Source organism: Nycticebus coucang, chromosome 16 (assembly GCF_027406575.1).
Source record: "Nycticebus coucang isolate mNycCou1 chromosome 16, mNycCou1.pri, whole genome shotgun sequence".
NCBI lineage: Eukaryota > Metazoa > Chordata > Mammalia > Primates > Lorisidae > Nycticebus > Nycticebus coucang.
This window is the reverse complement of record NC_069795.1, coordinates 68343779-68369304: the sequence shown is the minus strand read 5'-3', so window position 1 is coordinate 68369304 and position 25526 is coordinate 68343779. Positions and strand designations below refer to the sequence as shown.

Below are 25526 nucleotides of genomic sequence, written 5' to 3'. Positions count from 1 at the left end.
CTTTTCAGCAAATAGTTGGCTTGAGGAGAATGTTTGTTGCCAGTTAGGAATGAGATGTTAATTTTTCTGTTTTGACTGACAAATCCCTTGCAGACACCATTCAGTTCTTGTTTCCCTCTCTGAGGACAGCCAGGCTCCTACCCCTTATCCTGTCCTCATTCATAGGTCATTCATCTAACTGTCCCTAGAATCTGCATTTTTCAAAGCATATTCTCAGCTTCAGAATCCCTGGAGCTAGCTCCATTTCCTGTGATTTTGAAACAGTATTTTGCTCTGGTGGAAAACCCTGGTATCCTGAGTTCCTGCCCAGCTTTGCTACTAATTGACTGCATGACTCCAGGAAGGTCATGCTTTCTTTTTACCATATGTCCTCATTTGAAGTCCAGACTAAATTATTTCTAAGGTTGCTTTTTCACTCAGCTCTTTGGTCCTCACAGGTGTTGACATTTGCTTGCCTTGCTTTTGGTTTTTAAAGCTTGCTACTAATCTTTATGTACTATCATGTACAGACTATGCCAGGCAGGGGTCCTCAGACTTTTTAAACAGGGGGCCAATTCACTGTCCCTCAGACTGTTGGAGGGCTGGACTATCATTAAAACAAACAAACAAACAAAAAAAAAACTATGAACAAATTCCTATGCACACTGCACATATCTTATTTTGAAGTAAAAAAACAAAATGGGGACAAACACTATCACACCGCCTCATGTGGCCCATGGGCCGCAGTTTGGAGGACCTCTGAGGGCATTATACTGACATTCTCTTTTGCCTTTTTCCTCCTCCTACAGTATACTGTGGCTTCCTCAGAGATACCTTATTCATTTTTGTGGTAGCTGCTCTTGGCCCAGTGTCTCAATTCATGCCCTATTAATGTTGGTTGACTTGTTAAGTTGAACTCTGTCCCTTGTTTTTGCTTCAGAGCTTTGTTTAGCAGTCTGCCTATCAGGTGAGAAACCTGGCCTGGGTTGCATCTTTTATGCCTAATTAATATATTACAGAACTGTTTCAGGTCGTAAAAGTCATCAAGGCCAGTTAGAGTAATGCTGATCAGTCATATACATGTGTAAAACATGAGGGTTGTGGTTATCCATTCATGGTTCTCCTTAGGAAAGTCTTACTGATTATTAGCCCAATGAAAGATCTGAGTTAGTATTTCTCTGTCTGTGCCTTCTTGCCTTCTAGCTACAGGAAAAAAGACGTGAATTCTCTCTCCATGGTCTGTCCAGCCCTGCAAGGCAGCCTGCCAAGTCTCAAGTCACATGCCCAGTGAGTTGCTGCTACATTTTTTTCTTCCTTGTCTTTTTCAAGGCTTCTGTTGTTAGGCTCTTTGCCTGGCGTCCCTGAATTGTGGGCCCTTTAGTTCTCTGAGTGATGAACTCCAAACATTGTTTAGCAGTTGAAGTAATCTTTGTTGGGCTAATTTACCCACTGGGTAGGCCAGGCCTGTTTTTAAGGCCTCACCCCACCAGGCAGGACTTCCAGAGGTGGCAGGGACTCACCTTGTTCTGGTCCTTGCTCCTGAGCTTCAAGTCCTGACTCATACCGGTCACAGTCCTCAGTACCCACAGATTGTCCCCCAAACGCAGAGTGTCTGTGGTATGATGTCCTCAGACATAGGTGTGTGTGAGTATCCTGTGAGAGGCAGCTTGTCCCCACCCCTTTCCTGGGGGAAAGGTGTCCTCATCCTCCGGATTGAAAGGGTGACTGTGCTATTCTGGTTGGGCACTCCAGTTTGCATTCTAGTTGTAAAGCCAAGCCTCGTGCCTCTTTGTGGTGTCTTTCGTATCCCCAAGTGTTAAAGCACCAATATATAGGTTAGTACTTTGAGTTATATTGGTAATGGTGATGATGGATTTAAACTGGACGTTTGCACACATTCTCCTGGCCTATGTGTTTGTGAGATGGTTCGCAAGGACTTAGCTGAGGGATATCCAGTGGAATGAAACCAATGCTCAAGTTTATGGAATCGCTAACCATAACTCTCCTTAACACTGTTCTACGTAAGAGCCACAGTCTTAGAGTGACCTCATTACCCACAGTCACATGTTCTGCTGAAGAATATAAAGAAAAGGGAGAGACCCCAAGGCAATTGAGAAAAATTTCTTTAAATAATTCTTTGTGTTGCCTTACCTTTCTGTTTAATTTCTGTGTTCTTTTCTTTATTATGTGAGAAGCACTGTTGTATTCATGTAAAACTTATATTTCAATATTGACCCATCCCCTTTCTGGCTGTGCAACCTTGAGGTGTTTATTGCCCTCTCTGGGCTATAGTTGCCTTGTTGTAAAAACAGGCTACTGCCACTTCTTCACTTACGTGCCTATTTTAAGTGTTAAATAACTTGGTAAAAGTGTTTAGTTGGCACTTTATATTGCTTACCTGGGGAAGACTTTAGTAAAGGCTCCTTTCCATTTTCCTGTTAAATTGAGCATGCAAAATATTATTTAGTACAAATTCCTCCGTTGTGTTTGTATTGAAAACTAAGAAAATGTTACAAATGACTTCAAGTAGAAATTGAGGCGCTTAATGAGTAAAATTCAGCTTCGTTCAGTGAACATTTATTGCACACAGGCGCTGCGAGTGGAGAAGACAACTTCTTTGAGAAATTTGCAGTTTAATGAGGAATAAGTGAAGTGAGCAGACATTTAAATGGTGTATGCTGTGCCAGTGCAGAGGGACTGCACTTGCTCTCTTGGGGCAGAAAGGAGGTGAGGGGTGACAAAAGGTCAAGGAAGAATTTCTGAAAGAGTGGACTTTGGGAGTGGCTATTGAAGCGGGGAGCGCATTCTGGGCAGAGGGATGCTCACAGGGGAGATGAAACAGTTTAAGTTATCATGGTGAGTGCAGCTGTGTGTTGGTCAAGAGTGTGAGTGGCAAGAGGTGTGAAGGAAACTCTTAAATGGTTAATGGCCAGCCCCTGCAAGGCCTTTTTGTCATGCTAAGAAATTTGGTTTATATCCTCTAGAGCAGTGGTTCTCAACCTTCCTAATGCTGCAACCCTGTAATACAGTTCCTCATGTTATGCTGACCCCCAACCATAAAATATTTTCGTTGCTACTTCATAACTATAATTTTGCTAGTTATGAATTGTAACATAAATGTCTGATATACAGGAGACCCCCCCAAAGGGGTCGTGACCCACACATTGAGAACCGCTGCTCTGGAGAATGGAGGTCATTCATTCCATGCTCTACACTGGTTTGTGACAAGATCCAATTAGCAATCTACAAGAATCTTTCTGGTGCTGGTACACACAATGTATTGGGAGGGAGACAAAATGAGGAGGGGAGATGTGTCAAGAAGCTGGTGCCGGGGTTCACAGGGAGAGATGACGGCCTGCCCTGAATGAGTAAACGGTGGAGGCTTAATGAGGATACCAACAGAGAAATTCAGGAGATAAAATCAGTGATAGCCTTGTTGTAAAGGATGAAAAAGTGTCAAGGGTGAATCTCTTAGGTTCTTGTCTTGGGAAGATTCCAATTGGAATGGAGAATAAAGGAAGAAGATCCGAATTTAGGGGAAGGATGATAACTTTAGTTTTGGAGAAATTGAATTCGTTCTGCTTGTGGGATCCGAGGGAGGAAGAGCAGAAGGCAATTTGATACATGAGTCTGGGGCTTACCAGAGGTCAGGGCCAGAAATGCAGCTTTTTAACCTTAATCTTAATAGACGATAATATTAGAAACAACAAGTAAAATGGTCCTTTTGTCTTTGCATTGTGACAGAGGGACAGAAATTTATATCAAAGATGAAGGTGTCATTAAAAGTGTCTGCTAGATCTCCCCTTCCTTCCCACCTCGTTTCTCTCTTTAATGGAGACAGAATTTTGTTATCTCCCCTTTCTCTCTCAATTCCTATAGTGCCTTTTGGTTTGAAATACCACTTTGAAATGAAATAAGATTGAATTTTGAAGGGTCTTAAATTTTAATGTGATACTTTACATAACTCCAAGCTGCATTTTAATGTGCCTCAGCATATCTTCTGATGCTTCTGGGAGTGCTTCAAAGTGATTTATTATTATTACTATTTTATTATTAGTTCTCAGACAAAAGTTTAGAGAAAATTATTTGCATTCCCTAGGCTGTGGAAGAATAAATCTGAATGCCTTGGTGATGATGGCTTTTTATCTTCTCACCTGATTCCTCCGGCCTTCCCTTTCCTAGAGGGCCTCTGTGGTTTCGGATCAGGGTCAAGGTGTCACTGAGTGGCAGCCTTCAGTGGTAGAGTTCTTGCAGCTCTGCATTTTTGAGATAATGAACATCTTCACCTTTCTCCCTTCCTGTTCCCTCATCTTTTCCTGGCAAGGAAGGCAGACTTATTTCAGGAGACCTGAGGAAATCATATTTTTAGATGTCCTCATTCTATTTCTTTATGGTCTACACGTATCTTTCTTTAATTATCCCCTTGTCAGTGTTGAGGTTTATGGTAACCTGTCCCTTCCTACCCTTTTCTGTTCGAATATATGTAGAAAATCAGCCATTCTGTTTGGGCTCCCTTAAAATTATAGGTTATCATTCTGCTGGCCTGCCTCTCTCCCTTCCTTTTTACCTTCTCTTCTTTCCTCCCTTCCTCCCTCCCATTTTTCTCTGTCCATTAAGGTAAAACATATTGTACTTCTAATCACACATCCTCCACCCAATCCAAATATAATTGTTCAGTCTCTGTATTGTTCTAGTTACATGAATAACTATCCTTCTCATAAATACATCTTGTTTTGGAAAGTTCACTGTCTCATAAAGCTTACTTAATCTTTAACAACTTTTTCCCTCTCCGTTTTTAAAGTTCAGAATGTTAAGGGGTACAGATGTTTTGTTTACATACTTTGTTTTTGTACAGATGAAGTCAAAGTTATACGTGTAAATGTGCCGTTCACTCAGATAGTATGCGCTATGCCTAATAGGTGTGAATTAACTCATCTTTTCCTCCCTCCTCCCCCAGCTTGATTTTTTTTTTTTACCAGACTTCAGGTTATATTAATTTTTTTTTATATTTTATTTTATTATTATTTTTTTTTATTAAATCATAACTGTATACATTGATATGATCATGGGGCATCATACACTCGCTTCATAGACCATTTGACACATTTTCATCACAATGGTTAATATAGCCTTCCTGGCATTATCTCAGTTACTGTGCCAAAACATTTACATTCTACATTTACCAAGTTTCGCAAATACCCCTGTAAGATGCACCACAGGTGTGATCCCACCAGTCCCCCTCCCTCTCCTCCCTTTCCCACTTCCCCCTATTGTTAGGTTGTAACTGGGTTACAGCTTTCATGTGAGAGCCCCAAATTAGTTTCATAGTAGGGCTGAGTACATTGGGTACTTTTTCTTCCATTCTTTTTTTTTTTTCCTTTTTTTTTAATTTTTATTAAATCATAGCTGTGTACATTAATATGATCATGGGGCATACACTTGATTCATAGATCATGGGGCATACACTTGATTCATAGATCGTTTGTCACATTTTCATCACATTAGTTAACATAGCTTTTGTAGCATTTTCTTAGTTATTTTGCTGAGACCTTTACATTCCACATTTAGTAGGATTCACATATACCCTTGTAAGATGCACCGCAGGTGTAATCCCATTAATCCCTCTCCCTCCACCTATCTCCCCCCTCCCTCCCCTCCCTTTCCCCCTTCTCCCTATTCTTAGGTTGTAACTGGGTTATAGCTTTCATGTGAAGGTCCTACATTAGTTTCATAATAAGGGTGAGTACATTGGGTACTTTTTCTTCCATTCTTGAGACACTTTACTAAGAAGAATATGTTCCAGCTCCATCCATGTAAACATGAAAGAGGTAAAGTCTCCATCTTTTTTTAAGGCTGCATAATATTCCATGGTGTACATATACCACGATTTATTAATCCATTTGTGGATCGATGGGCACTTGGGCTTTTTCCATGACTTAGCAATTATGAATTGGGCTGCAATAAACATTCTGGTACAAATATCTTTGTTATGGTGTGATTTTTGGTCTTCTGGGTATATGCCCAGTAGAGGGATTACAGGATTGAATGGCAGATCTATTTTTAGATCTCTAAGTGTTCTCCATATCTCTTTCCAAAAGGAATGTATTAATTTGCATTCCCACCAGCAGTGCAAAAGTGTTCCCTTTTCTCCACATCCACGCCAACATCTCTGGTCTTGGGATTTTGTGATATAGGCTAGTTTCACTGGAGTTAGATGATATCTCAAAGTAGTTTTGATTTGCATTTCTCTGATGATTAAAGATGATGAGCATTTTTTCATATGTCTGAAGGCCGTGTGCCTGTCTTCTTCAGAGAAGTTTCTCTTCAAGTCCCTTGCCCAGCCTGCGATGGGATCCCTTGTTCTTTTCTTGCCAAAGCGTTTGAGTTCTCTGTGGATTCTGGTTATTAAACCTTTGTCAGAGACATAACCTGCAAATATCTTCTCCCATTCTGAGGGCTGTTTGCTTGCTTTACTTACTGTGTTCTTGGCTGTGCAGAGGCTTTTTAGTTTGATCAAGTCCCAATAGTGTATTTTTGAAGCAGCTTCAATTGCCTGGGGGGTCCTTCTCATAAAAAACTCGCCCAACCCAATTTCTTCAAGGGTTTTCCCTGCACTCTCTTCTAGTATTTTTATAGTTTCATGTCTTAGGTTTAAATCTTTAATCCAGTGAGAGTCTATCTTAGTTAATGGTGAAAGGTGTGGGTCCAGTTTCAGTCTTCTACACGTTGCCAGCCGGTTCACCCAGCACCATTTGTTAAATAGGGAATCTTTTCCCCACTGAATGTTTTTAATTGGCTTGTCAAAGATTAAATAACGGTAATTAGCTGGATTCATCTCTTGGTTGTCTATTCTGTTCCAGACATCTACTTCTCTGTTTTTGTGCCAGTACCATGCTGTTTTGATCACTATTGATTTATAGTATAGTCTCAGGTCTGGTAGCGTTATTCCTCCTGCTTTGTTTTTATTTTTGAATGTCTTGGCTATTCGAGGTTTTTTCTGATTCCATATAAAACGAAGTATTGTTTTTTCAAGATCTTTAAAGTATAACAGTGGAGCTTTAATGGGGATTGTGTTGAAATTATATATTGCTTTGGGTAGTGTGGACATTTTAACAATGTTGATTCTTCCCAACCATGAGCATGCTATATTTTTACATTTGTTAACATTCTCAGCTATCTCTTTTCTTAGAGTTTCATAGTTCTCTTTATATAGATCTTTCACGTCCTTTGTTAGATAAACTCCCAAGTATTTCATCTTCTTTGGCACTACTGTGAATGGGATAGAGTCCTTAACCGTTTTTTCAACTTGACTATTTTTGGTATATATAAAGGCTACCGATTTATGAATGTTGATTTTGTAACGTGAGACACTGCTGTATTCCTTGATCACTTCTAAGAGTTTTGTAGTAGAGTCCCTAGTATTTTCCAGATATACAATCATATCATCTGCGAAGAGTGAAAGTTTGATCTCTTCTGACCCTATGTGGATACCCTTGATCGCCTTTTCTTCCCTAATTGCGGTGGCTAAAACTTCCATTACAATGGTAAAAAGCAATGGAGACAATGGGCAGCCCTGTCTGGTTCCTGATCTGAGTGGAAATGATTCCAATTTAACTCCATTCAATATGATATTGGCTGTGGGTTTGCTATAGATGGTCTCTATCAGTTTAAGAAATGTCCCTTCTATACCAATTTTCTTAAGTGTTCTGATCATGAAGGGATGTTGGATGTTATCAAACACTTTTTCTACATCGATTGAGAGAATCATATGGTCTTTGTTTTTTAATTTGTTTATGTGCTGAATTACATTTATAGATTTACGTATATTGAACCAGCCTTGAGATCCTGGGATAAAACCGACTTGGTCATGATGTATGATTTGTTTGATATGTTGCTGGATTTTGTTTGTTAGAATCTTGTTGAATATTTTAGCATCTATATTCATTAGTGATATTGGTCTATAATTTTCTTTTCTTGTTGGGTCTTTTCCTGGTTTGGGGATCAGGACGATGTTTGCTTCGTAGAACGTGTTGGGTAGTCTTCCTTCTTTTTCTACCTTTTGGAACAGGTTGAGTAATATAGGTACTAATTCCTCTTTAAAGGTTTGGTAGAATTCTGATGTGAAACCATCTGGTCCCAGGCTTTTCTTTTTGGGGAGATTTTGTATGGTTGATGTTATTTCCAAACTTAATATGGGCCTTAACATTTCCACTTGATTTTGGTTAAGTCTTGGAAGGTGACGTGCTTCCAAGTATCGGTCAATTTCCTTCAGATTTTCATATTTCTGAGAGTAAAGTTTCTTGTAATATTCATTAAGGATTTTTTGGATTTCTGAGGAGTCTGTTGTTATTTCTGATTGATTAGAGATTTTACTCTTTTTTTCCTGATTAGGTTGGCCAAAGGTTTATCTATTTTGTTGACCTTTTTAAAAAACCAGCTTTTTGATTTATTGATCTGTTGTATTATTCTTTTGTTTTCAATTTCATTTAGTTCTGCTCTGATTTTGGTTATTTCTTTTCTTCTACTGGATTTGGGGTTGGAGTGTTCTTCCATTTCCAGTCTCTTGAGATGTCCCATTAAGTTGCTTACTTCCTCTCTTTCCGTTCTCCTGAGGAAGGCTTGCAGTGCTATAAATTTCCCTCTTAGAACTGCCTTTGCGGTGTCCCAGAGGTTCTGATAGTTCGTGTCTTCATTGTCATTTTGTTCCAGAAATTTGGCAATTTCCTTCTTGATCTTATCTCTGACCCAGTTATCATTCAACATAAGGTTATTTAACTTCCATGTTTTTGTATGTGTATGTAGATTCCTGTTGTTACTCATCTCAAGTTTTATTCCATGATGGTCCGAGAAGATGCATGGAATAATTTCTATTCTTTTAAATTTACTGAGCTTAGACTTGTGACCTAAGATGTGATCGATTCTGGAGTAAATTCCATGGGCTGATGAGAAGTATGTGTATTCAGTTTTGTTGGGATGAAATGTTCTGTAGATGTCTGCTAAATCTAAATGCTGGATGATTAGATTTAAATCTAGAATTTCTTTACTCAGCTTTTTGTTGGAGGATCGATCCATCACTGCCAAAGGAGTGTTAAAATCTCCGACTATTATAGAGTTGGAGGAAATCAAGTTGCTCATATCTGTTAGAGTTTCTCTTATAAATTGAGGTGCATTCTGGTTGGGTGCATAGATATTAATAATTGAAATCTCATCATATTGAGTCTTACCCTTAACAAATATGAAGTGACCATTTTTGTCCTTCCTTAGTTTTGTTGGTTTAAAGCCTATTGTATCTGCAAATAAAATTGCAACTCCTGCTTTTTTTCTGGTTACCATTTGCCTGAACTATGGATGACCATCCTTTCACCCTGAGTCTGTATTTGTCTTTTAAGTTTAGATGTGACTCTTGTATGCAACAAATGTCTGGCCTGAGTTCTTGTATCCAGTCAGCTAACCTATGTCTCTTTAGAGGGCAGTTTAAGCCATTCACATTAATGGAGAGTATTGATAAATTTGGTGAAATTTGGGGTATTGAGTTTTTTGAAAGTCCAGTGGGCATTTTTAATCCTTTTTCCATTGTGGAAGTTGGAGTTTGATCAGAAGTTTCTGGGTGAGTTTACTTTTGTAGTAGAGGATTGGGTTCGTTATTATGGAGGATAGGTCTGAGAATATCCTGAAGAGCTGGTTTGGTTATGGCAAATTTCTTTAGCCTATGTATGTCATTAAAGTATTTAATTTCTCCATCATAAATGAAACTCAGTTTAGCTGGGTACAAGATCCGGGGTTGAAAGTTATTTTGCTTGAGGAGATTAAACGTTGATGACCACCCTCTTCTGGCTTGAAAAGTTTCAGCAGAGAGATCTGCAGTCATTCTAATGTCCTTCCCTTTGAAGGTAATAGATTTGTTTCGCCTGGCCGCTTTGAGAATTATCTCCTTCATATTAACTTTAGTGAAGTTAATTATGATATGCCTGGGGGATGTCTTATTGGGGTTGAGTCATGCTGGGGTTCTGAAGCTATCTGCTATCTGAATTTCAGGTTCTCTAGGCATGTCTGGAAAGTTCTCTTTCATAATTTCATGCAGAAGGGCCTCTGCGTCCAGTGAGGCCACTTCATCTGTTTCAGGAATTCCTATGAGACGGGTATTTGCCTGCTTCGAGTTATCCCAGAGCTCTCTGAGTGAGTGATCCATTTTTGTTCTCCATTTCTCTTCCTCTTTGAGAGTTTGGGAGCGTTCAAAGGCTTTATCTTCGATGTCGGAGATCCTTTCTTGTGCTTGGTCCATTCTGTTGCTAAGGGATTCTACTGTATTTTTCATATCTTTGAGGGCTGCAAATTCTTGTTTCAGTGTGTCTAAGTCTTTGGTGGTTTTGTCTTTAAATTTGTTAAATTCTTGAGACAGCTTTTGAATTTCTCCACGAATTCCTAATTCCATTTTGTTAATCTTGTTTGCCATCCAAATTCTGAATTCGATTTCTGACATCTCAGCCAGTTGTTTGTGAATGGGATCTTCAATTACATCTGCCGTATCTTTCCTTGGGGGGGTTGATCTATTCTGGTTATTCATGTTACCAGAGTTTTTCCGCTGATTCCACCCCATGATTGTTTTACTCCCTTTGATTTTCCTCTGGTGTTTTGTTGAGGACCCATACAGTGCTGTGGCCTGAGAAACTGGGGCCCTGTTTGGTGTAGAGGGGCTAAGTGGTTCTGTCTTGTTTTCAGCTTGTTTCTATGTGACCCTAGTGAAACAGTTACTCTGGGTTGAAGTCTCAGCTGTGGAGAAATACCAGCAATTAAGTCACCCCACCCACCACAGGCAACAAATGGAAAAGGAAAATCAAACCTTTCTACAACCACACACCCAGGGCACCACCTGGATAGTCCCTAGGTGAATGACTCAGTTCAAAAGGTCCAAGTCAGTTGTCTCAGTCAGCAGCTGCCTTGGGTGGGAGAGTTCAAGAGGTCCCTGCGAACTGGATCACAGGGGTCTGGTGACTGCTCTAAAATGGCTTGCTCCAGTGCTGCGTGGAGTCAGGAAGAGCCACCAGAAAATAGATCAGTCTGGGAAGATTGATGCCTCCTTCTCCACCTTGCAGCTCTGTCACACACACTCGCTGCTAGTCCCACAGGGCTGTGACCCAGTCAGTTGTCTGCAGTAAGCAGATACTCCAGGGGTTTGCACCTGCCTAAGTCACAGGGTAGTCTGTGTCTGCTCGACTAGGCCGCTACTCTCTGTCTTTATCCAGCAGGGGGTGGTGTGGCCTGTCAGCCTCGGGCACTTGATGGATGCTGGAGGTGTTCACTCAGTTCCAGCCCCACCCTTAGTTTATGTTACTGGGTGAAGGGAACAACCCTGTGGGAGTTTGTTTCTGACCTTGCCAGATTCCTCTGCAGAGGAGAGGCTGATTTGAGTTCCCAGACCCTGTGCCTCAGGCCCTGTCTTTAGTCCTGCGGGTTTGTATTCGCAGCACAATCAGTTGTTGGCTGTAGCCTCTTGGCCTCCTTTGTCTATAGGCTGGTGATCCCCTAAGGGCCATGTGCATCTTTGGCTCAGTAGAGCGGTCCTCTGGATCAGCCCCACCCTGGGAATTTCCCGGCTCTGCGGGTGTGTTTTCTAGTCCCCGTGTTCCACCAAGGTCGGTACCGTCTCAGGAAAACCCTTTACTCACGGGGCCTGTGTTTCAGTCCCAGGTCTGTTCCATGGTGGTTGCCATCTGAGAAGATGCTCGGCGTCATCTGGTTGCCCAGGAAGACAGGAGGAGAGGCTATGGGTTATCTGGGGGTGGGTTTGTTATTGCTGAAGACGGCTGTTGCTCTGCACCTCGGGGCACCACCGCTCCAGTGTAATTCCCTCTCAGCTGACCATTGTCTTCTTGCTCCTTTGCTACAGAGTCAGCACTGGCCAGCTGCAGTCCAGGTCCTGTCTACACCTCTCGAGAGTTCACCCAAGAATCTGGACTCTTGGGAGGGCAGGTCTCCAGATCACGGAGTGAGAGTGGAGGGGAGTGTTAGGAGCTCAGAGTTGCAGTTCGTAACACCAAGCTCATTGAGAACAAGTGAACAAATAAACAGATACAAAGGTTACCAGGCACATGGGCCCATAGATACAGAGACAGACCGAGACACATAGACATACAGGCAACAGCCACGACAACAGCAATATAAGAACAACTGCAGTAAAAATAGTGATAATCGTAAAATAATTGAAAGGAAAAAAAAGAGAGAAAAAAGTGTTAGAAGGAATGTTAAATGAGAAGAAAGAAGAAATTAAAATTAGAAGACATAGAAATAAAAGATATATGTATATAAAAAGTAATAAAAAAAATTATCGAAATCTCCTCTAAGAAAATGGTGAGAAAAAAACAGACAAAAACAAAACAAACAAAAAAAAACCCATGAAAACAAAAAACAAAACAAAACAAAACAAAACAAAAAGGCACCGACTACAAAAATATTCTTGTGTGTAGAAATATGCCTATAAATATCTATATGTCTGCTGTAGGGATCAACTTTCATAGGAATATATTCATACTGCAATATACTTTCTGGACACCAGGTGGCGCTGTGAGTGGTCCCGAGACTTATACCTGATTTACAGTTTATACCGTTATCATGGTAACCACCTTCCATGGCCGATTGCCATTTTGGAGTTTCCGTAAAAGATTGTTGGCTAAGAATTGTGCAACCTCGGCTGTTCTTTTCTAGACAGCACTTGCGACGGACTTTCCCACTCAGTGCCAGGTGTTCACGCTTCCTAAGTCCCTCCACTCTGTTCCCAGGTTCCCCTGCAAACTGGCGACTGCAATCGGCCATAAGGGGAGCAGTGCTGAGTTAGTGCTTTCGTTGGCGGGCTCCCGGCTCTATCTCCTGTAGCTGGTTCCCGCGGTTTCAGCAGCCAAAGCCCGTCTGCGGCTTCAGTAGCTTCGTGGCTCCAGAAGCCAAAGCCGGGTCCTAGATTTCAAGCTGGTTCCCGTGGTTGGAGCGCTCGGGGGACTTATTCTGAGTTTTATGGATCAGAGTTTCCCATTTGGATGGGCGCCCGCCAGTTCGTTGCGCAGCCTGAACTGCCAGCCCCCTCCAACGCCTGGGGGAAAGGTGCCCCTCCCTTTTGGGTAGTTCAAAATGTCTGTTTCCCAGGCAGGATCCCTTCCTTCAATTGTCCAACAGTTTGCCCAGCTCCCCATGGTTTTGAGTGGCTCTCCTTTCGGAAGCCTCCCTCAGTTCAGGATTAATTATTTGTCAATTGGATTTTGTCAGCATTTACAAGCTGCTGACCTCCGTAGGGGAGGGGCCTGCTGGCCGGCATGGCCGAACAGGGAAGAATCTCTACAACAGAGTCTGTGATTTTAAATCACTCCTCATATATAGCAAACCACCAGTTCGCTGGGCGTCTCCAGCTGTCTGTCCACTCCAATAATCCACACACAGGGAAGGTCCAGATCGCCTTTCCTCTCAACTGGTGGCTTGGGAGAGGTGGGCTACACGTCCGTTCTGTCCGCCATCATGCTCCGCCCCTCCCCCAGCTTGATTTTTGTTGAGATTTACTTCCAGGCGGGGCACGGTGGCTCATGCCTGTAATCCCAGCACTTGGAAGGCCGAGACAGGTGGGTTGCTTGAGCTCAGGAGTTCGAGACCAGCCTGAGCAAGAACAAGAGCATTATCTCTAAAAAATAGCTGGGTGTTGTGGTGGGCATCTCAGCTACTTGGGAGGCTGAGGCAAGAGAATCGCTTAAGTCCAAGAGTTTGAGGTTGCTGTGAGCTGTGATGCTAACACACTCTACAGAGGGTGACAAAGTGAGACTCTGTCTCAAAAAAAAAAAAAGATTTACTTCTATTTTACTTCCATATGTGCACTTAAGTGTTGTTTGATTAGTTCCAATTTGGTATTGAATACATGTGTTTGTTTCTCCATTCTTGTGATGTTTCACTTAGAAGAATGGTTTCCAGTTCCCTTCAGGTTGTCCAGAAATATACTAAATTGCCATTTTTAAATGGTTGAGTAGCACTTCATAGTATGCCACATTTACCACATTTTATTAACCCATTCATATATTGTTGGGCACTTGCGTTGTTTGCACATCTTTGCAATCATGAATTATGCTGCTATAAACAAGTGCAAGTGTCCTTTTTATATGATGGAAATGGGAGGACGATTGATGGATCAAATGCTAGGTTTCCTTTAAGTTCTTTGAGGTATTGCCACACAGTTTTGCATAGAGGCCGTATATGGTGCAGTGTCACCAACAGTGTGTAAGAATTCTTTTCTTTCCCCATCCATGCCAACATCTGTTGTTTTGGGACTTTTTAATGAAGACAATCCGTAAAGCAATCTCAGGTACACAAAATTGAATAGGTGGAACCTGATCAAATTAAAAATCTTCTGCACTGCCAAGGATACAAACTAGCAAATGGACGAGCCACAGAATTGGAGCAAATATTTGCATGCTATACATCTGATAAAGGACTGACAACCAGAATCTATCAAGAACTCAAGTGAATCAGTAAGAAACAACCAAACAGCCCCATTAAAAAGTGGGCAAAAGACATGAACAGAAACTTTTCAAATGAAGATATAGTAATGGCCAACAAACACATGTAAAAATGCTCAACATCTCTAATCATTAGGAAATGCAAATCAAAATCACAATGAGATATGTATGCTATCCCCTGTCTTCTTTGAGAATGGCCCATATTAAAATGTCCCAAAACATGTTTACCAACTTTAATTGTTTCGGGTCTTCTTTATGTGACGTGGTGATATTGTTAACCAAGGTGCTCCTGTCCCTACTATTTCCTTTTGATGGTTTTACTCCTTGTGTTTATCAAGGAGAAGGCAGAGGCCGAATGCAGCAAAGAGGCAACTTTCTGGCTTTTGAATTTAAGGAGTTATAAGACCTACGTCTGGCATAAAATTAAATTTGGAAGAGTAAGAGAAAAGTCCGGAAAAAAGATTTTGTAGACTAGGAGAGGAAGAGGAGTTGGCCGTAGAGTTGAGAGAGCTTAGATCTAGGCATTGTATGCAAAGGAAGCCCCTCAGAAGGTTTGATAAATTCTGGAGGAGGCTGGACTTCTCCCTGCCTCAACTCACTCTTCCTCTTTTTTTTTTGGAGACAGAGTCTTACTATGAGTGTGGTGGCATCACAGCTCACAGCAATGCCTAGATCAAACTCTTGGGCTTAAGTGATTCTCTTGCCTCAGCTTCCCAAGTACCTGGGACTACAGGCACCTGCCACAACGCCCAGCTATTTTTTTTTTTTTTGTAGTTGTCATTGTTGTTTGGCAGGCCCGGGCTGGGTTTGAACCCGCCAGCCCCCGTGTATGTGGTGGGCGTCTTAGCCGCTGAACTACAGGCGCCAAGCCTCACTCTACCTCTTGTTGGAATCTAAAGGCCGAGAGACCTCAGAATAAAAATGTGAAGATCCAGTTTCTGCCTCTCAGCTAAATGGAGGCTCACAACTGAAATTGTTTAGTTACAGGAAAAAAAAAAAGAATGATGTGTATTTTTTTGCCTGTGTGACTTGTGGACGGGGATTTGTATCTGCTGTCTATATACTGAATAGCAGTGAGATATAGTGGAAAATTGCTTAGGGCAGGCTCTGAAGCCAGATTGATTTGGCTTTAAATCCTGGCTCTATGTGAGACTATAATTGAGTTACTTAATCTTTCTGTTTTTTCATTTGTGTAACTGGAAGAATAATACCCACCATTTTTGGATTGTTTTGATGCTTGGATGAGATATATGTGCAGTATCTAGAATGGAGCATGGCTCACGTGGGTATTCTTTTTTTTTCACTTAAATTTTTCTCTCAGCACCACTTATTTTGGTTCCTGAGACTTATTAGAATACATTTTATTCATTTATTTATTTACTTGCTTTTTGCTTTAAGGATGAATTTGATACATTTTTGTTATTGTAACCTTAAGTATGTTTCTCCCATCAAAAAAAATAGATTATTTTTTAAAGACAGTTATACTCAATACAGATGTAGGCAGATGCTTAAAGATCCACTACCATGTTTATATAATTAAATCTAAGATCTATTGATTGTAATCACTTTACAGTTTCTTACAATGTGATAAATGGCCAGTGGCAATTGAACCTTATCTCCCAGTTTCTGGATCTTAGAATTAATGGAACACGCAGGTATAAAATCCGATGTCTCAGCTACTTAGAACAGAGGCTCTCTAGACAGGTTGTGCTTCAAAATCAATTTTAAAAACCTGCTTGGCCCCTTTCAAATAATCAAACTCCAGGGGACAGGGAGAAGGGAGCATGGTCATCAGTATTTAGGAAAAGTTCTCCAAATGATCCTGATATTGGGAACTGCTTTAGGATCTGCAAGTACATTATGTTGCAACTAAAAAAGGAAAACCCAAACATGATGGTGGTTGAACCAGTTAGTTCTTATCCACATTGACTGTAGATTTTTAAAACTGGTAACAGGTACAGTAGGTAACCAAAGTATAGAGCTTGCTTGGTGAATCCTCCTCCTCATTATGTTTCCTGGACACCACACGTGCATACGATATGGGACATTACTTATTCCTTTGGCCCAAACAGCCCTGTTGAGCCTGGTATCAACGTGCACATCTGGAGTCCCTGTCTCCTTCATGGCAAATTTCTGCATCTCTTTGAGTGCTCAGGGGACATGTTTCTTGACGTCCACTCCATGGATGCACTGGTGAGTGGCCATGGTGTCTTCTCGGATCACCAGCTTGTTGATGGCAGAACGGCCCTTCTTTCTTGTGCCGCCCTTCTTTGTGGGAACCGTTCTGCTAGGCCCAAGTTGGAAAGCTATAGAATACATTTTAAATATATATGTATATTTTTTAACATGAAATCCCTACAAGTATCTGAAGGCCAGTGTCTTTGCAGTGCCCCACCACTGCGTCTTGCGTATTGGAGAAGCAGGGTGCCCTAGTGTGTTCTGGAGCACATTTCTTGGATTTGAACCTCAGCTAGAACAGTTATGCGCTTAGGTAAGTTACTTTACTTCTTTGGCCCTCAATTTCCTTACTGGTAAAATGGAGATGGTAATAATACTACCTCATTCCAGTACAACCCCCAATGGTATGGTTGTATTAAAGATGTTAAAACAGACAAAGACCTTGGGCACATGTTAATTACGCATGGGGTAGACATCTCATTGTGACAGAAACAATACTACATATTCACTTAGTTTTATTTTATCTTTCTCTTTAGAGCCAAGCTGAGGCTGTAGTTTCTTGTCATTTTGCATTTAGGTTCGGACCATCTGCTTCATTCTAACTGGTAAACTATTAGTAGTTGGTGGTATGTTTCATTTATAAACCAAAGCTCTTTGCTATGTTAATTTTGGAGATCGCATGTTGAGACACAAGGTAATGTTAGACTGGGTTCCCTTAGTCCCCACTTAGATCATAGCTTCTGGATCCATAGAGGACATCGTGTGAGCAAAAAATATAAACTTTGTGCAAAGCTGTTGAAATTTTAGTTATTTTGCTATCAAGCCATAATCTAGTTTATGTGGATTAATGTGGCTATTATTGATATAGCAGAAGGCCTTATCAATGAAGATACCAAGGCCGAGGGAGGATTTTATTAAGGAAACAGAGATTGGGAAGCTGAGGTGGGTGGATTATTTGAGCTCATAAGTTCTGAGCAAGAGCCAGACCCCATCTCTAAAATAGCTGGGGGTTGTGGCAGGCGCCTGTAGTCCCAGCTACTCAGGAGGCTGAGGCAAGAGGATCACTTGACCCTAAGAGTTTGAGGTAGCTGTGAACTACAATGTCCCAGCACTCTACCAAGGGTGACAAAGTGAGACTCTGTCCCAAAAGAAAAAATAAAAAGGAAACATAGAAACAGGGTTAAGATAGAGACACTAACTTTTCTTTCAGAAATGGTTTTCATGTAAGTACATAACTTGGGTGATAAAATATTTTTGCCCTTTTCTTTGTGCCCTATATCTCATAGTACAAATTCCTGTTTTAAAGCTTCACATATCTTTTTAATTGTCAAACAGGTGTAATTTGGAATGATCATTAATAATTTCATTAATGAATGAGTTCATTGGCTCTTTTACTGGGGAGCAGGTTTTATCAAAGGATATGGAGGAGAGAACATAGAGACTCAATTAGGTTTTTGAGGAAAGGAGGGGACATTACATGCAGGCTAAGGATGAAGCTCACAGGAGGTGTGTTTTCCTCCCGTTTGGTGTTGAGGTGTCTCTCTCTGGAGAGTGGCTACAAACACTAGCCTTTCCCTGAGGGGAGGTGGTCTAGGATGTTCACAGTGTGCTTCTCCGCACAGTGCCCAAGTGTCTAACTCACGACCAGCTGTCCCTCTCGTAGGGAACTTGTTAATACCAGCAAGCACCCGTGTGGCTCTTGTCTGACCTGTGTCCAAGTTATTCCTACTGAGATAGAGACTTTCTTGGAGAGCCATGACTTGGAGGAAAGCTAGATTTGGATGTGTCAATCAGGTGGGACACACAGGAGGCAGCACATCCAAACACCTGAAGTCACAGAAGCAGCGTTATTACTTACCAGTCCCAGAGAGATCGCAGGCCCAACAGGAGAAAGGGGAGTCCTCCAGGACACACATCCTCATACAGTGGTTGGGGAATGAGAGAGGGGGGACATGTGGGTCGAGGCCTCTATTGGGATCCATAATGTTACCCAAGTAGGTTTTCCTACAGGGGGTTTTCTTTATCAATCATTTTTAAATGTCAAAATATTGATGGGTACAAATGGTTTTATTACATGGATGACTTTATAATGCTTTAGTCAGGGCTATAAATGTGTCCATCATCTGAATATTGTATCTGTTAGGTAAGTTTTTACACCTCCTCTTCTACCTCTGCCCCACTTCTTGATTTGCACTGAATTTTAATTGCCACTGTGCACATGTGCTCATCTGTTAGTTCTAGTTTAATAGTGAGTGCTTGAGGTATGTTTAAATCTAGTCTTGATGTACTTCACTTAGGATAATAGTCTCCAAGTCCATCCAAATTGCTGCAAAAGACATTAGTTCATTCCTTTATATGGCTGCGTAGTATTCTGTGGTATACATATACCATATTTTGTTAATCCACTCAACAATTGATGGACACTTGGGTTGATTCCACATCTTTGCAATTGTGAATTGTGCTACAATAAACATTTGAGAGCTGGTGTCTTTTTGATAAAATACCTTCTTTTCCTTTGGGTAGATACTCCATAGAGCAGTGGTCTCAGCCTTCCTACAGCCGAGATGTATTTTCATTGTTACAAAGGGGTCACGACCCACAGGTTGAGACAATAGAGGGACTGCTGGATCAAATGGCAGGTCTACTTTTGTTCTTTTAGGAACCTCCACACTGTTTCCATAGAGGTTTTACTAATTTGCAGTCCCACCAACGGTGTATGAATGTTCCATCCCAGCATCTATTGTTTTGTACTTTTAAATAAGAACCGTTCTTACAGGGTAAGGTGCATCTCATTGTGGTTTTAATTTGTATTACCATGATAATAAGTGATGTTGAGCATTTTTTCATGTATTTGTTGGCCATTTGTCTATCTTTTTTTGATAAGACATATCTTCTGTTCATGTCTTTTGCCTGCTTTTTAACGGGATTGTTTTCATTTTTTTTCTTGATGATTTGAAATCTTTGTAGATTGTAGATATTAACCCTTTATTGGATGTATAATTTGCAGATATTTTCTCTCATTCTGTAGGTTGTCTGCTATGTTGGTTATTTTCTTTGCTGTGCAGAAGCTTTTTAATTTAATTAAGTCCCATTTATTTTTATTGTTGCTGTAGCTGACTTTGGAGTCTTGGTTATAAATTATTTGCCTAGGGCCCAGGGGTGTCCAGGCTTTTGGGTGGGTTTTCTGGGCCACAATCGAAGAAGAGCTGTCTTGGGCCACACATTAGATATACAAACACTGATGAAAACTGATGAGCAGCAGAAAAGGTCCATGCGTAATTTTTGTGATATCTGCCACCACAGATAAGCAAAAAGTCCTCACATAGTTCACATCCATCCTGTGGTCTATGGGTTGGACACCCTTAGCCCCTATGCCCACACCTGGAAGAGTTTTATATTTTCTTCTAGAAAATTCTTATGGTTTCATGAGAATGATTTAGATTTAAGTCATTTATCCATCTTGAATTTAATTTTTGTAAATGGTGAGAGATAAGGTTCCCTGCAGGGAGTTCCAATTGGTGGATTTAGAGCAAGAAGGCACAAGTTACATGAAGGTGCACTGTGAGGGAGAGGTGGTGGCTGCGGCACATCTGTGTAGTTCACACTGCGTGTGAGGGTCAGTGGGGCAAGTCAGGTAGCTGGTGTCTAGCTGTCCTCTGGGGAGGTGCTCACAAGCAGGCGGTCATATAAGGCAGACATAAAGACCTGGGAGGAGGGGGAGAACTGGAAACCGTGTCAAGGGTGACTGAGTCTCGCTTCCCGTATGAGAAAGTCCAGCGTGTATTTAAAATGGATGGCAAAGCAACATAAAATTGTACGAATTTGCTACCTGGGAAGTAGTAGTTAGGGTCTGTTCCATCCGTAAACTCAGTCAGATGACCCTCAACAAGGCTGAGGTGACACTTGGTGGGTGACAAAATGGTTTTGCTTTTCCAGGAGTTTCTCTGCTTTCCTGAATACCATGTAGAATGCTGAAGGGATTTGATTCTCAGAAAATACTTGACAAGAAAATATGATGTCTCAGAATGTTTTCTTTATCGTTTTTCTCTTAATTTTTAATTCTTATATTTCTCAGATTGACTTATTATGAAGATGAGAAAAGAAATGCCAGGATAATATGAAAGCTGTAACCCAGTTATAGCCGAATATGGGGAAAGGGGATAGGGTGGGGAGGGAAGGGGGAGGATGGATGGAGGGAGGGTAATTGGTAGGATCACACCTACAGTGCATCTTACAAGGGTACATGTGAAATTTACTAAATGTAGAATATAAATGTCTTAACACAATAACTAAGAAAATGCCGTGAAGGCTTTGTTAAACAGTTTGATGAAAATATTTCAAATTGTATATAAAACCAGTACATTGTACTCCATGATTGCATTAATGTACACAGCTATGATTTAATAATAATAAAAAAAAGAAATGCCAGGATAAAGTATAAGAAAAACATAAATCAAGTATTAAGGTGACTTACAGAGGAAAGGTCTAAGGCAGACCAACTTCATTTATTAATAGAAATTGATAAGTGAAAAAAATTTGATCCGTCGCATGACTGGATCCGTGGTCACATATCCCATATGTTCACTCTGTGTTACCAGAAGTCTTGCTTTTGAGAAATGACAGCAAGGAACAAATTTTCTCCAATTTTCTTGTCACGACTGGTGCTGTCGTGCAGCATCAGGGCAGCCAATAACATTCATTGTCAGTTTTTTTTTCTACAGAAGAGGGTGACAGGAAGTTCACTTCATAGAGAACTTGTCACTTTCATATTTTACAGATATGACTGTGAAAGATAATTTCTGATATTGAACTTAGAGTGCTACATTTTGGGGAAAAAGAGAATGGCCCCTTCTGTGATTTTTCTCTCTCCAGGTCAACTGCAGATTGCCGTGGCAGCAGGAACTTGGAAATACATTAATAATCCAGGAAGAAATATATTGGAAATGAACTCAGAGGCTTGTAACTGTGGGCAAGAAGAGTTGCCTAGATCCAGTTTTCAGAATATCCTCTATCGTGGATAGAGTGGAATGAAAAGTTTGGTCCTATCTCCAGTTTCTCTGGCAGCAGGAGCTTTGTTCTCCTTCCTTGCACTGACTTTCCGTGGAGGCCTAGGAACTTGCTTGGAGCCCCAGGTGATGGCGAGTGGTGGATACCTCCTCTGAGGTATTAGGATGTAAGGGAGGAGTGTGCTGGGCACTCCAGTGATGGGGGTCATTTGAGGTCATGCCTTAGCAACTTTCTGTGTACATGGCACTTGGATAATGCAGACAGCAGCACTGAGAAGAAAGATAGCTTCAAGGTTTGAGCCTTTAGCATCAGCCAAAAAAAAAAAAAAATAGAGAAGTTAGAAAAACAAACTAAGACATTCACTGTATTTTTAGACATTGAGTTTGAAGCGATGATTATTAAAAATGGTGGTGGAAGGTCGACAGTTCATCTTTTGTGAAAAGCTGGGCCTAACGATGTTTTAGATAGAGGTTTCTTTATTGTTACGTCCAAATTAAAGATGGTCCCTCAGTTCTGTATTTGATAGAGCATATTTTGAGATTATAGTGCAGGTTCGTGGAAATGTATGATTATTACATCGACTTTTAAAAACTTTCCACCAGCACATCTTTCTCGTCAGACAGGGTTGCAGATTTATCTGTCACGTACAGTAACATAAGGCTACATGAAATGAGTAAAATTTTTTTGTCGGAAAGATACTATTGAAGGAAGTAGAAAAGTGGGATAACATCTAAAAATCATATTTGGCTGCGTGAACAAAATGATTTAATTTAAATTTTTCTGTTCAAGGCAAAGTTTCTTCCGTAAGAGGAGATGGAGGAGAATTTCTTCTCTGTGGAATTTAATCTGTAACCATCTGCTGCTACATCTCATTATGTTCTTCATGTAATTAGAGCAATTAGGATGAGGCTTGTGCCATATATTGGTCTTGGAGGATGGTTGAGCTATTTCCAGGCTTGTTTTGAAAGATTAGAGATTAATGGCCTAATCTTTTAGGTAACCTGATGGAAACCGAGCAGTGTTTAAGGTAGGAAAAGGAGAAGGGCAGGTTTTGTTGTTGTCTGTAATGTTGCTTTTCTTATCACTATGATAACTAGGTATTTTGATACATATGTTTTAAATGAGATTAACTCATGATAAAGAAGAAATTGATCGTGATAAAGAAAGTGATAAAGAAGAAAGATTTTAGAATGAAATGAGAAGAGAAGGCCTCTTTGGTGCAGGGATACAGTGGGAACTTTGCTCTGGATTTTTGACACTGAGCAGCATGGAGGAAGGGGGAGGAAGGAGAATTTAAAGGAGAAGGCAATGTATATAAAAAAATAAAAAAATTAGTTAGGTGCTGTGGTACGCACTTGCACTTATAATCCCAGCCACTAGGGAGGCTGAGGCAGGAGGGTCACTTGAGCCCAGGAGCTGGAGGTTGGAGTGAACTGTGATAATCTCATGGCACTCTGGTTGGGGCTGCAGAGTGAGACACTGTCTCTAAAAAATAAAATTAAAAAAAAAATAATAAAACAGAAGGCATAATCAGAGATAATGGGAAACCGTGTTTTGGGAAGCCAGTCATATGAATGTGGTTTGCTTCCTGAATAAGGGCAAGAGGTGAGGTGCTCCAGCCCTAAATGTGCTAAACTGCTGTGGGATTCCAAGGTAGACCATGGTGCCATACACCCACCTGGGATGTGAGCCATTGCACATCCTGGATGGGGCTTCTTGAAAGGTCTGAGATCTCCCTCCCTTCTCTGCCTGCCTCTTTGCTCCTTTTCTTCATTGCAGTTGCCAGGACACTAGTGGAGATTCTTGTTGCTAATCCGAGCTGTTGCATTATTCTTCTAGCTGATATTTCTCAGATTATAATTTACTCCAGTTCAACTTGGAGGCTCACAAATGCATTTTTATGAAACAGTACTTTATTTTTTGCAGTGTTTTGGCTGGGGCTGGGTTTAAACCTGCCACCTTTGGCATATGGGGCTAATGCCCTCCTCCTTTGAGCCACAGGCACCGCCCAAGACACCGCTCTTTTATATTCAGATTTAGTAAAGGCTCGCATTGCCCACAATCCCAGACTTCTTATCTTGACATTCAAGTTTACCTGGAAAGAGTCTGACCCACTTTACCTCCTGTAGCTCTTCTGATGGACCCTGTTTTTAGCAAGACTCTGTCCTGAGTGTCTTTAAAATGTGTCATGCTCGTCTCTGCTTTTGCTTCTCTGCACAAATGATAGCTCATGTCTGAACACCCCTCCTTCAGAGTCCAGCCCGGTACCTGTCTTAATTTTATCTTGCCACTTACTGTCTTTCGTTTTTTATGTATGATCCTTAGGGTGTTCGGTGTAGTTGTGTGTAGTACAGTAGTGCTGAAAAGTTGGTTGTAGTGATTGAAGCACAGACCTTTAGAAAGAGAAGAAGCTTCTGCTAAGAGGCTCCCTTAGCTTTTGAGTTTCAGGTTGCTGCGGCACCAAGCCTCTGGGAACTCAGACAGACAGGCAGGCCAGCTTAAAGAAATGAGTTAGGTCTTTATTTTATTCCTGTGTTTAATCTGTCAGAGCACTGGTGTCACCAAATTCCATCCAGCTCAGGCACTTGACAGAAAAAACCATTTTCTCCAGTTTTGAGAGGGCTTATCCTGGATGCACTGAATGTGTTTAGCTTCTGGGTGCATGCCCAGTGCCTTATGCAAAGAACAGTTAATTCTAGGGGCTGTCCGTGCTCCACTCTATTCCAATCAGGACTTATTTATGTGTGCCAGGCCACTGCTGAGCTTGGCATAAGCTGGTGAGCGGGAGAGGCCTGGCTTCTCTCTGCATACGACAAGCTCTGCTCCCTGCTGGGTGGGGCATATGGCTGGGTGAGAGATCATGGGGGTGAGAGCAGCACAGGAAACAAAACCCTGGGAAGAAGAGACTGAGAGAGAGCAATTAGAGCTGACATAGGAGGAGATATTAAAAATAAAGGGGATTGATATCTGTATTGTTCATGGAAGCCCCCGGCTAGAGCAGGGTTGTGATGTCATTGTCAGGGTCATGCATCTTATCCAGAATTTACCTGAGTCCTAGCATTACCTGAAGGTCACTGAGTCCAACTCTTTGTTCTTTTTTTTTGAGACAGAGTCTCACTTTGTTGCCCTCTGTAGAGTGTTGTCATGTCATAACTCACAGAAACCTCCAACTCTTGGCCTTAAGAAATTCTCTTGCCTCAGCCTCCCAAGTAGCTGGGGCTAAAGGCACCCCCCACAATGCTCGGCTATTTTTTATTGCAGTTGGCATTGTTTAGCTGGCCTGGGCCAGGTTCGAACCCACCAGCCTTGTGTATGTTGCTGATGCTATTACCACTGTGCTAAGGGCGCCAAGCCTCAACTCTTTAATTGTTACCATGTGGCCTATGCCAACTCTAGTTTAAAGAGGTGTTAATTCTTTATTATGGGTGTCCATAGTTTAGTTCTGCAAGGACTACTGAGCTCTTTAATTTGCTTTTAGTTTATGCCAGTGAGACCCTGGGCTATGTATGAGAAAAATTTCATCTATTCTTGAATTATCCCTCCTGATCATTAAGCTATAGCTTCTACAAATTTAATAATGGCGTTTTCCCAGAGTAACCAGGATAAACCTGCCCAGCCCCTTACCCACGTGTCGTGTCAGACAAATGTGTTTTATTGCTTCAGAATTTGCACAGACTATACAGAGTCATCCATTCAACAACTATTGAGCAGTATTCTCTAATATATAAAACATAGAGATTCTTCCCTCATGTAACCTGTATTTTAGCCAGAGAGAAGACAATAAACACAAAGCATAATAAATATAATGCTTGTAATAAGTGTGTTAGGGGGTCATAAGTACATTGGAAAATAGAAAAAGTGGTAACAAGGTGAGTT

At 41.2% G+C, this 25526-nt stretch overlaps 1 protein-coding gene across 4 annotated transcripts in view; it reads left to right on the top strand.

The window, feature by feature from the left end:
• The window catches only part of IGSF11 (immunoglobulin superfamily member 11), a 146782-nt gene that overhangs the window by 47033 nt on the left and 74223 nt on the right, over positions 1 to 25526 (top strand). The window contains exon 1 of one of the 4 annotated variants that reach the window (XM_053565297.1): positions 16900 to 16956. The exons of the other annotated variants lie outside the window; for them this stretch is intronic. Within the exon in view, the coding sequence (XP_053421272.1) occupies positions 16947 to 16956 (10 nt within the window). The 5' untranslated portion in view covers positions 16900 to 16946. Of the gene's footprint in view, positions 1 to 16899; positions 16957 to 25526 lie in introns of those variants that run through there. 4 annotated transcript variants of the gene reach the window in all.